General features: G+C 44.8%; 1 protein-coding gene across 1 annotated transcript in view; it reads right to left on the reverse strand.

Annotated features, from left to right (window-relative positions):
* MSANTD1 (Myb/SANT DNA binding domain containing 1) overlaps nt 1-7,911 on the reverse strand; it is a 45,495-nt gene extending 37,584 nt beyond the window's left edge. Inside the window, exon 1 of the mRNA XM_064418814.1 lies at nt 7,881-7,911. Within this exon, the coding sequence (XP_064274884.1) occupies nt 7,881-7,896 (16 nt within the window). The 5' untranslated portion in view covers nt 7,897-7,911. The remainder of the gene's footprint in view (nt 1-7,880) is intronic.
* Nucleotides 7,912-12,660: the final 4,749 nt, after the last annotated feature.

Below are 12,660 nucleotides of genomic sequence, written 5' to 3' on the forward strand. Positions count from 1 at the left end.
GTGCATTTCACAGGATGGATCCACACCCTGCAGGGATATCTGAGCTCAGGCTTTCTTTTTTCCCCACAGAACACCAAGGTGCAGATCAGAGCTTGCCTGATACCCACAGCAGTTGCTGCATTGTCTGTCAGTGTGTGTTCTGCACCACGAAAAAAGAGAATCCAGACTGCAGAAAACCCTGCTGCACACACCATCCCCTTCCTCTGAATTCCCCTCTGAGGAATGCCTTTGTGCCACTGTGCCACTCTCGCAGCATGGGCTGCCACCCAAACCCAAAGCTGGCACCACCACCACCCCTTACTCAGAGCTAAGCAAGCTCCCACTGCCCTGCATCCCTCCTCTTCCACATCTCAGTCAAGAATTTTCCTGCTTGGCACTGGAGCTCAGCATTGGTTTAACTCCCCACAATTTGCAGCGTTTGTTTTCTCAGAACAACCACCATTGTTCTCCCAAAATGTGGAAGGAAGCAAAGATCACACGAGGAAAATCCAAAGCTCCCACACAGCCCTGTGGAGCTCTCAGCAGCCTGTCCTCACCTTCCAACCCTTCAGCCCAGCTCCTGGGCAGAGGTTCCAGTGAGAAGGACGTTCACTGCAGAGCTTTGCCAAAGACACAGCCAAAATCTGAAAAAAATATCCCCTCTAGGTCACACTTCTGTCTAGGTCAGTCACCAAAGATGTTCCACATAAGCTAGAGATTGGGTGCTGGTACAGCACTCAGCAGCCCTGAGAAGCAGAAACTCCCAACGAATGCTAAAAAGACAGCTCCTACTCAGATTTAAGCTATGTCCCTAGACAGAAAGGGTGGTTCAGCAGGAGACTGGCCTCTGAAACAAATGCATAAAATTCTAAGTATTACTTGATTTGATCTGAATGGATTCCTTTTCTGTACCTGACACTAACCAAGATAAACCTGTGTGCTTCAAACAAGAAGCAGCACCAGAATTGCAATTTTTTTTTTTCCATAGACCAGGGCAGCAGCTCACCTTTTGTTCTTCTAACACAGTCAGAGAGAGCCCAGAGCCTTCCCAGTAGCTCTCCTGACTCCCAGAGAACAGTCTCTAGGATGTATTGTAATAGAACACATCTAAAATGGCTATGTGGATCACTGAAGGCATCTTCCACTGATTTGTGATGCATTTCAAGAACTTTACAAACAAGAAAACAATATGCATCAAGCAATGAAAAGGAAGGAATTTTTTTTTTTCCCCATGTGCATTATATAAAAATTTTTGGCCCACTTGAAAGAGACATCCTCAATTAAAATTGTATCTGGCTACAATGAAGCAGTGATCTTCTTATGACTGATTCATTATTGCACAGACTTGGTTTTTAGTACGGGAAAAAAAGAGATTCACTGGTATGTGAATTGTTTCTCACATAATGTAAGGAAAACTGATATAACAAAAGGGAAGAATCCCTTTAACTATGGCTATATGAGGGATTTTTGTCACCCTATTTATTCTGCAACAGAAACAACCATGAACTCTTCTCTCCCAATGATTATCTCAAGCACCTCTCTGAACAGTACCAGCAAAAAATTCCTCTGTACCTTCCTTCCTTTAATGAGGGCTATGGGAAACAGCAGACATCAGACACTTTACACGCTTACCTCCCCCCATATGTCCCACAGATGCCAAAACTCAAAAATTTCCTTTCCCTGATGTCAAAATAAATACGAAAAAGGATTTTCACAAACATAAAAGAGACAGGGAAGGGAAAATTGGGCAGCTTTTCAGTGGATATGACAGATAATTCAGATGCAACCCAAAAAAAAATTGTTTTAGAATCTAGCTCAGTTTTCAGGATGAGTGACACTGCTGAACAAGGGGGGAAGGCACAATAGGTGGTGTAACAAGAGTAGGACAGCTGTCTACTGACATGTAGGCAGAGCTGAACAAGCTCTGTGCATTCAGGAGCAGACAGTTCCCTGGCAGCATTTGAGAAACCCCTGAAACACATGAAGGAGCTGTGTGCCATGGTGCCAGCAGGAGGAGAGTCTGGACACGGTGATCACAAGGTCCTTTCCAACCTGTGCTTAAATCTCTTGGCAGAGAAACCCTTCTGTGTCTGTGACCACTCTTGCAGCTTTCATATGTCCTATTTCTACTTCTCTATTCCAAAAACAGTTATCACACTGAGCAACACTGGGGTACATTGTGGATTTACACACAAACCTTTTATTGGCTTTATTTTAGGTCTTCTCTAAAGTCTTTTACATCCCATTTATCATCCTGATCACTCCTAAGGATTGAGATGATACCTTCCAAGAACTACTCACAATACAAGAAGATATTTTCCTGAATGGAGACATCTCTGTGCATGCCTGTGTACCCTTCTTTTCCCTTCCTGCACTACTTTGCAGATGTCTAGATTAGGTAAGAAAATGGAGAATATTCACAGCCAGTTTTAATTTTAACCTACCTTGGACATTTCTTACTGGTGAGTTTGCCAATTTTCCTTTTTTTCCCTAGAGCTTTAGTAGGTAATTTAACAATACAGAAACCAACAGAGGCTCATCACCACCTGGTGATGGCCTGCAGTTTGAAAAAGGATGACTCAATCCCAGCCTCTGTGTTACCTTTACCTAATTAGAACCATGTCCAGTTCAAAACTACTGGCACACATTCCCTTTTATATCTTGACTGTTCAGGGGGTTTGATGATTATTGCTGAGGGACCTTGGAAGTTCAGCTGTGCCTTATGAGCTGAATCACCTCTGCACAAGGGTGCTGGGCTTCAAAGTACACAGATGTGTGACACATTCCTTCTACCAAATTCATTTTTACATTGACCCAATATTTCATATTTACAAGTCTTCATTTTATTTTCCATAAATAAAATGGAAATCAACCAGGGCAGGCTCAATTTACCAGTGTAGCCAGCCCCTTAAACATCAGTTGCATTTGCCACCTTCACTTGCCACATCAGTGATTTAGTTGATAGCAAAGGAAACCATTAATTTTAAAACTCCACATTTGGGACTCTTGGGTGGCTACCATGGCTACCACCTATTTTTATCAACAGTATTACGCATTTATCCAATTGTTCTAAACCTGTTCTGCTGACACTTCAGTTTAAAACACACTTTTAAATGCTTTCAAATACCAAAATTCTCCAGAAAAGAGAGTTCCCTGAGATGTTTTATAATGAACAGCAAAGCAAAGATTTATTTAGCTTTGCTGTAACAGCCCTGTGTACTTTGAGTGTTCTCATTACTCTGCAATTGCCTATCAAGCCTGCTGATGGACAGGCTCCCTACCCTTCATGTGTTTAAAGGGGTTTTCCTCATTGTTTTGATGAGTTTTGCAAGTTACTCCTCAAAATTGATTTTACCTGCCTTGTTTAACTTGCCTTATTTAACTTGCCTGTATGTTCTTTTCTATTTTCTCTGTTCAAACACAACCTCCACTTTCTGGAAGATGTCTTTGCACTCCTAACATCATTCTGCTCTTCTACTGAACACCACCAGCTTTTCAGAGCCCTCCTCAATCTTTTTGATGGGAGAGGATACATGCTTCTTCGAGCTCATATTATAAAGTTTTCTCACCAGCTGCCTGCTCTCTGCAAGTATCTTACCCTTTTAGCTGCTCCTTTGAACAGCAAAATTCGTATAATCATTCATATATTTGCCTATTCCACCTCTTAAAAATTGTATTGCTGGCACAGGGACAAGAGAACTGAGTTTGTCATGCTCATTGCACATTGCTCAGGGTTGTCCTTTTCCCATTACATTAAATCACAGAATCATAGAACAATTTCATGTTGCTTCACACCCCTGCCTTGCTTTCCCTGTTGTCTCTCACATCAAGGTCTCTCTCCTTTTCTGATCCTCACTTCAGTGTCTTTGGTATTTCTCCATTTACCTCTGCAGAGAAAGGCCCTTTCTTCCCTTGGACTTCACTGATCTCTCTTCATAACAAACGCCTCAAACAAACACCAGCCTCTCCTCCAAATTAAAGTGCTCCACTTGCCAAGGCAAGGGCAGCCCATATTTCCAAACCAGAGTCCTCACATTTCCTCAGCCAGCATTTTGATGGAGAATTTTCCAGACAGTTTCATGACCTTGTTTCAGCCATCTCTGTGCAATGACACCAATTACAAAGACAGTCAACATCAGCATCAACACTGCCACCTCCACACCTCCCCAAGACAAGAAATGCATTCCTCCAGCCTTTTTTCCCTTTGTTTCCCACCAGAGAACTGAAGTTCCCTGGAAGGGCAGTTTCTTCACACCTCCAGGGTAGTTTGGATGAGAAGCCTAAGAAGCTTAGCTTTTGTAATGCTTTCTAAAAACCACTGTGAGGAGGATCGCTGACAAGGATGACTGATTTCCATCCAGGAGATTCTAGCATTGTTCCACTATCTCATGCATTTATTAGGATTTCATTTCCTTCTGGAGCCTCAAGGGAAATTTCATAATCAGCACACCTGGTATGTGTAGTATAAATAATTAAGGGGATGCCCTCTCTAATGATCTATGCAGAAAGGCTGTTCTGCTGTAAGGAACGGCCTGGATCAGCCTGGTTAGAAGAAAGAACTATTAGGATTAGGAGATCCTTTCCATTTCCAGACTCAAACAACCTCATGAACATTTTCTGAACCAAATGGAGTCAAGGTAGAGGGACCTAATCAATCAGTGTGTCTATGAGTTTCTTCAACATTATTCTTTCTATGCTGTCAGCATAAATGGTGCTTTGTCACCGTTTTTCTATCCCACAATTTAATTTATTGCTTGCCTTAAGAAAAAAGATCGTGACACCAATTTAGCTCATAATTACATCAAGAAAAACAGTTTATGTGACAAATCTGGCAATAAGCCAGCACTACAAACTGGTTTGCTGACAAAAATACTTAGGGCAGACCATATAAAAGAGAATAGAGATCATGAGATGCCCTCCACACTTGGCTTCATCTGTTCAGCAATTTGCAAGGGCAGTATTTGTTACAGCCTGGGCTCTCGTGGTCTCTGGTGGTTTTTCTCACAGAAATTGAGAGCATCAAAGTCCTCACAAAGTGGACATTGCTACACGAAGGAATGACTTCATTATCACAAATGGATAAAATATGCAGGACATACAAATTCATGTCTGACAGCTCACCCTAACATGGTGGTAGCATGCACAATTTTGATCTGAAAGAGCACTTTTGATTGGTTTGGGATTTTTTCCCCTGAAAATAAAGCTCCTCAGTAGCTGGACATAGATGGTACATCTAGAAACTTTCACTTTAATGTTTTATGCCTTTCTCTGCTTTACCAAAATAACCCTTTGTTCTGAATTCTTCTTTCTGCTAACTTTGATCAATCCCTTGTCTTTATCTGTATTTATTAGTTACTCTACAGATCCCTCATTGGAAATAGTTCTTTTCTTTCCTTAAATCCAAACTCAAGTTTTACTTCAAAGCTTCTAAAAAAAATTCTATCATATCATGTGCTTCACTTTATGGTGCCATCTGTAACTAAAGTACAGCACAGTAAATGACATATTTGTGATTTGGAATCCAGTTTTACGGATAACAGAGGTTAAGCAGCTCATTTAAATATGCCTCTTTGATACATAACTGAAATAGATTCAAACACTGAGATTTGCTCACCATCATTACTCCCACTTTCCAACACATTAATTGGATACAGGAAGTCAAATCAAGGATTCAGCTTCTCCTCAAGGACTGTGTTTTAAATTCTGATTTTTTTTTACAGCTAGAAAAATATAATGAATCATTTGGCACCAGAATATTAGACCTGATATGAACAGCACCAGCAATGCAACATTGTGTAAACACATTCTCACCCTTTCAACTCGCCCAGTTACCTCAGGTCCATCTAAAGCTCTTACATGTTTTTCTAAAGCAGATTTGAAAGACTTATGACTAATTAAATCTATTGCTATTAGTGTGGGTAGTCCATACTTAAATTAAATTTTTAAGAAGTTATGAACCACAGGCACATTCATTACCAGGGTTTCTCTCTTTCTAGAGGATAATTGGATACCATAATTGGACTGATGGGGCACATCCTTACACCTGCATGTTGCTTCAGGGGGACTCTGCTTGCACACAAGAGTTCTCTAGACCCTGCAGTCACTGCATGATAAAGTACCACAGGATTACAGCCATTCTGCCAAGACAAGGACTCACCTTAACCTTCTAACTTGGTAACATTGAAACCTTACCCTGCAATTTTGAAAAAAGAGAAGGAAAAATTTACAAGGTAGAAGGATCCAGGCACCCCAGGATAAAATTCAGTATTTGGTTTTAGTGCAGGCCTCTTCTCATCCTACACAGAGCAGTAGGCTGCTCAGGATGTGTTAAACCATTTCAGAAGGCTCAGCAAAAAGTGGGTTTCAGTTTAGGGCTGGCTCCAGGTGGGCTCTGGGCATGTCTGCAGGAAACAGCCTTCCCAAGCTGAGCAATATTTTCCCCACTTTGAGAAGTAAATGTGTGATTAGAAGAGGCACAGACCGGATTTACTTCCATGGAACAAACACTTGACAGCTTCAGGTGCTCTGTGCAGCTCATGGCTCACCTTTCTCCTCTGCACGCTCAGTGGGATCCCCCTGCCCTGCCCCCCTGAGCCCAGTCCCAGCCCACTGACACAGCTGTGAGGGGACTAAGGGGTTAATCCGGCTCGCAGGCATACATTAAAAGTGCTGAGAGCATTCCACAGAAATACCATCCTGAGCCAGCAGCCCAGGAGGAACAGCCAAGCTGACAAACTCTGGGTCCAGAAAACAGACAAATGCACTGGCTTTTGAGAGCAGCAGCAGTGGGGCATTTTGTGGGGTGCTCAGGAACCCTCAGAAACCCAGGGCATGAAAAACTCACCATTGCATGGACAGCTGCAGGGGGATAAAAACCCGGGAAAGCCATTTATGCAGCATTAGCTGTGAAAGTTGCACTCTGCTTTAAGCAGACTCATTTCGAGTTCTACCACCTGTTTAAAAGGCAAAACACTTCCTCATTGCTTTTAAAAGCTGTGGCTCCGTCCCCCCTCTCCCTGCACAACATGTGGAACAGACACCCACTTAGAGGAGAGCAGAGAACTGTGGCTGTGAGCATCCCAGACACGGATCCCTATCAGGCTTTAGAAACCAGAGCCTGAGCAGCCTCTCAGGAGTTTGCTGTAAAAGCAATTGGAACTGCAATTAACAACAGCACATCTTAGCATAGGGAAAGGCTTCTAACTAGAAGCTAATTAGGAGGGCAAACACTGAAGCTTGTTAGCTGAGATGCTAATGAGAATTATACTTGAGTGGCAGCAGACTAGCTATTCAGAGTTAATTAGAAACCTCAGCTGATGGCATATTGCTCTTAAGAGCTTTCAAAACAAACAACTGGAAAAACTGTCCTGCAGCTAAGGATCCAGCGTGCCATGTTGAGTAATTCATGGGCAGCCAGAAGATTACACTCAGGCACCAGGGTAATTGAACAGCGTGTGGAGATGGCAAAGAGGAGGGTTTTAGGAGGTGCGTGCTCCTGAGGATTTTCAAAGGATCTGCTCATCCGTGGGTGGCAGCCCTGCTCCTGCATCACGCAGTGCTGGCGGCAGGGGAGCTGCCACATGCCCCGAGTGTCCTTGTGCAGAGGGGGGATAAGGAGCTGGGCTGGCTGGAGAGCAGCTGGCAGCTTTCCTATCCCATGCCCAGCCTCTCCCACCCCATCCCTCCAGGAAAGCTGCTGCTGCTGGGAGCTGTACCAGGTGAAGCTGCAGCTGTGTGCAGGTTGCTCTCACCATGCCTTTGTCTTCCTGGGGTGCAGGAGTGGTTTACTCTCCCCCTCTCTTTGTGCGGTGAGGGGGCAAAGAGTAAATCAGGGCACTTAGAGGGGAAAAACCTGCTAAATGTAACGTGGCTGCAACGGGGATGGTGAAGTGTGGCCTTACCTGGGCTGAGTTGCATGGCTGATTCCTGCTCTGAGCACAGCCAGGGAGGCTGAGCAAAGGGGCTGCGAGTTTAAATGTTTCCTCTGAGCCTGATTGGAAGCACAAGAGCCAGTCAGGGGCAGGGGAGAGGCTGCTAAACTCAAAGTAGGTTGCTTGTTTCAGGAAAAGGTTGGATACTGGAGAACCTCCACAGTGCGCTCATGAAAACGTTCAGTCTCACAGAGAGAAATGCTCCAGAACAATTGGGGGATTTTCAGTTTTGCAGAGGCCCTGTTTGCATTAAAACTTGCAGCAATTTAAGTAAAACCTGGTTTTAATTCTAGTTATTGAAGCCAATTGCAAACCCATGTGGATACTCTTAAACAGATTCAGCTTTCCCAAAAGAAAAAACACTGCAAATCAGATTTCAATTAAAGCAAAGAGGAGCATCCACAAACGGTTTTACACCAGTGCAATTAAATAGATTTCAAAGTTTAACTTCAGTTTAACTAACAATTTCAAAGCTTAACTTAAAACAAATGTGACTTTTAATGCGGATGGGACCTGGCAGTCACTGGCTGTTGGAACATGGGAGGGTAGAGAACTTTGCATACTGAAACCTCCCTGTGAGAGTCCTGGGAGTGAATAGCTGTAAATACACCCTGCACACAAACCTTTAAGTATCTGCAGTAGTCAGTGTGAAAGTATAACAATTTAGAGTAGACACTATCACTGTCAACAATAATCCATACATTCATTTCTTTTATAAAGGAAAAAAAAATCCTGGTGCATAAGCAGTATCCTGAAGAGACAAATTTACTTCACTAGAGCTTTGGGAACCCTCATTTTCGCTCAATGTATTTGAAGCAAGAGTCCTGGATTGTGGTTATTCAGGTTTAGCAGGACTTGGAAACGCTGACTGGAGCTAGAGGCAGAATTCCCCCCACACCAGAGCGAGGGAGCTCCGGGCTTGACCACGCTGCAGCTGCTGGAGATCATCCCAGCCACTGCCAAAGGCTGGGCTCAGCAGGAGCACTCCACTGCTGACCAGGACATGATGGGGGGTTTCACAAACCATTTCAAAACCCTTCTCAAACTCACCAGTGGCTGGTGCCTGCCATCCCAGAGCTGGATGCATGGCCTGGGGGCCGCCCTGCACAGCTGCTCTGGGTTTAGTGCAAAGTGTAAAAAGCTGCTTGGCAACTCAAACCACGCTAAATAAAAGCAGCAGAAGAGATTTAAGTTACTCTCATTAATGCTTCAGAGAAGATTTACCAGTGGGTAACCAAGGGCAGGGATAGTGGTACCTGTAGGCAGTGGACACAATCCAGCCAGCACAGCACCACGCTGAAAGGCAGCTGCTCTCCTCTCCACCCCCCATCACCTGGGCTTCTGGTAGATTTTGCCTGTGTGAAACACTCTGAAAGGAGCCTTCCCAGAGCTGCAGCCCAGCTTGGAAGCAAACCAGGGCGAGGCTCTGGGTGTTTCTAGGGTTTACACTGCTGACAGCAAGCAGGTACAGCCGTAGGAATGGGTGGGCAGAGCTTGGATTTGGCCACAGACTTGTTTGCATCTGTCTTCCCTTTGTGACCATCCCAGTGCCTGGAGTGGCAGGCTGGGACACTGCTGTCACACACAGCATCATCCACAGGGTGTGTGTCTCCAAGGAGCACTGGACAGTAATTCCAGTGCCTGAGCTGACAGTATATTGAAGTGACCACTGAAAGGTCAGTTTAGCTAAGACTGATCCTTTTCTCAGAATCAGAGCTAAAAACCGAGTTCTCTGGGTACTTTATGTTACCTTGCTAAGCAATCTCCTTGTTCCTCAGACTCCCCAAACACAGCAATAACTTTCCCCCATGGATTCAGGAGGATGACACACAGTCTTTCAACATGCTAACAAGCAAACTGTAACTTTCCCCATTTGTTATGCCTGCTTGTTGCCATCTTCCCTCTGCAGGGATAAATGTGCAGCTCTAACCCTGAATTTCATCTATTTCCTGTCTCCTGACTGTGAATCCCTTTCAGTATTGCTAACTTCACACTGGCTTGCACACAGCATCCAGCTCCACAAGAGCCCAATTTTCCTTCCAGGCTGATGATCTCCTGCTGCAGCAGCATCAGCTCCCCCTGCCAAGGAGCCCTCCCTGCCAGCCCTCCTCTCCTGGCCCACGCTGTACACCTGCAGCAAAACTACACAATCTGTGGCAGATTTTACCTCTTTTCTCCCCCAGAACTGGGCTGCTGCTTGGCTTGCATTGCAGCTCCCTGGGGATCAGCGTTTTAGCTCTGCAGGACATACTACCCCAGGTCTCTCTCTTGTAATGGTTTTAATTTTTCATCATGCTCAGAGCACTGCCTGCTGTCTCTTAAGCTTTCATATGCACTGGGGGATTTCTTTTGCTTGGCAAATATTCATGGGTTTATCAAAGATTATGTCTGGGTTTTCTAATAAAGGAGTTTCTAGTAATGCCTCTGAATTGACTTTTTTCCCCCTAATTCGCAGTCTGATCTCTCACAACTGACATAATGCCCCAAAATTGCAACACTGCACTTTTAATCTTAGATCACTCACCAGTCCTCTTTTTCTTCAGGGAAGAAAAGAGAGAGGGAAAAAAAGGTAGTATCAGGAGCAGAAGTCTCTTCTTTGTTAAGTCTTTGGCCTCAGGTCAAGAAGGCTTTTCATGGGAAAGCCCTGCCTTCCCTGGAGAACTTGCATAAAACCCCATTCTCTGCTGCTGCCTTCACCCCTGTGCCCTCCAAAGGCAGGGGCTGTATCTGTTGTGCTGCTTCCTTCCCTCCACATTTATTTTTTGCTAATCAAGTGCAGTTATTGCATCACGCAGGAGGCGACTAAAGGAATTTTCAGCCTAGAGAAACTAGTGAAGTCATGATGCTGCTTTCACTATTCTATGAATTATTAGTATCTCTTTTGTCTGGCTATGTATTGCTGAAACAATCTGGCCACAGTTTAACAGAGGTAGGTTTCTACCTTCACATGTGTTAAGCAGTTCTGTGTTTTTGGCATGACCTGTAATCCCAGCATGCTGGAATTCCAAAACACCCTGTATGCCGCTTATTCTGTCCTCACCACACAACAGTCACACTGCCATTTGATTTTCACTCAGCTTCCTGCAAGTTTCTCTTCTCTCACACAGGCAGAGGAAGTCCCACATGTCTATCTCTGCACCCCTGCTCCCTGTGCTGATGGCAGCAGTGCTGCTTTCCCTGAGCACATGGCACTGCTGTGCCCTTCACTGAGCATTTCTGCTGCTTTGCACTGCTCCTGCCTCTACAGTCTGATTCTCCAAGCCACCACTTGTGTCCCAAAGCATTTCTCTTCTCTAACTTTGCTCATTGCATTTTACTTTCTCCCCTTGGTGTCTTTGTGTCTTGCCTTTGCACAAACATAGGAGCACTGCTGAAAGCACTTTCCATTATGACTCTAAGCTACCTCACACATTTTCTTTGCTTCCATGCTCCCTTCCTTCCCAGAAGTTCCCCAAGGGCCCTGCAGGCTGTGGGAGATGGACAGGAGAATCCACATGTGATATTCTGGGCAGAAGAAAGTTTACTGTACCCACATTCTATCAACAGCTGCATCAGTGCAATGCTGGGGCAGAACCAACACATCCTGCTCCTCACTGGGACTTCTCATCCTGGCCCTGAGTCTGCAAGAAGGGCAGCACTGCAGGGGTCACTGGGCTCACATCTGCCCAGCTTATACTGTACAAACACCATCAGCAAGAGTCACAGACATTAGTGAGCTAACACCGAGTTCAAATACTCTCCAGTATTTTTGCTCAAGTTTTTATTACCCTTTTATTACCCTCTGCTGAGTTCATCTTGAAGATTTGTGAACATCTTGCATAGCTTGGCCATTTAACTGCTACTTTTCCTGATTCTTGTTAATACTTGTCAATTTTCCTATCAAAACTCATTAAAGGATTTTTTCCCCTTCATTTTTCAAAAATAGGATTTTCCCTTAGCTTGGCAAGTCTATTCCTGTTCCCATCCTAATCCTTCTAGAGAATGTGCATTGCTCATTACCCTTAACAACACATCTAGTCTTTTTCTTGCTTTTCCTTTTTCTGCATGTCTGGCAGTCTGCAGCTTTACACTTGTAAGCTGAATAAAGCTCAGTTTCTGCACCCATTTCTTTTCCTACAAGTCCAGCTGAGGCAGAAAGCCTAGGAGCCTTCACTGTGCCCTCCACTCACGAAGCAGTTCTGAATTTCTGGTTGCATCCACAGATAGATACAACAGCTCACAAAAAGATCCCTGCTCCAGAACAACAACTCAGTTTTATTCCTGTGAGTCCAGGCCTTACATCCACATGGAAGACAAGGTGGTGATCAGCAGCCAGCATGGATTCACTAAAGGTAAATCAGCCTTGACCTCCAGACTGCCTCCTAGAAAGGAACAGCTGCCTGTCTGCCTGAGGGGAGAGCTGGATTTTGTCTCCCTTGACTCCAGCAGGACTTTGGACAGTGTGTGTCACAGCATCCTTGTGACAAACTCAGGAGCTGTGGGCAGTGAGGAGCACTGAGAGCTGGCAGATCCCAGAGGGTTGTGAGAGTGGCACAGGGTCTAGCTGGAGACCTGTCACCAGCGCTGTCCCCTGGGGTGCTGTACAGGGCCCTGGGTTAACTTGTCTATCAATGACTTGGATGAAGGAACAGATGCCTCCTCTGCAAGATCCAAGCTGGGAGGGGTGGCCAGTGCCCCAGGGAGCTGTGCAGCCCTTCAGAAGGACCTCAGTGGGCTGGAGAGATGGGCAGAGAGGAACCTTCTGAAATTC

This window comes from Passer domesticus, chromosome 4, assembly GCF_036417665.1.
Source record: "Passer domesticus isolate bPasDom1 chromosome 4, bPasDom1.hap1, whole genome shotgun sequence".
NCBI lineage: Eukaryota > Metazoa > Chordata > Aves > Passeriformes > Passeridae > Passer > Passer domesticus.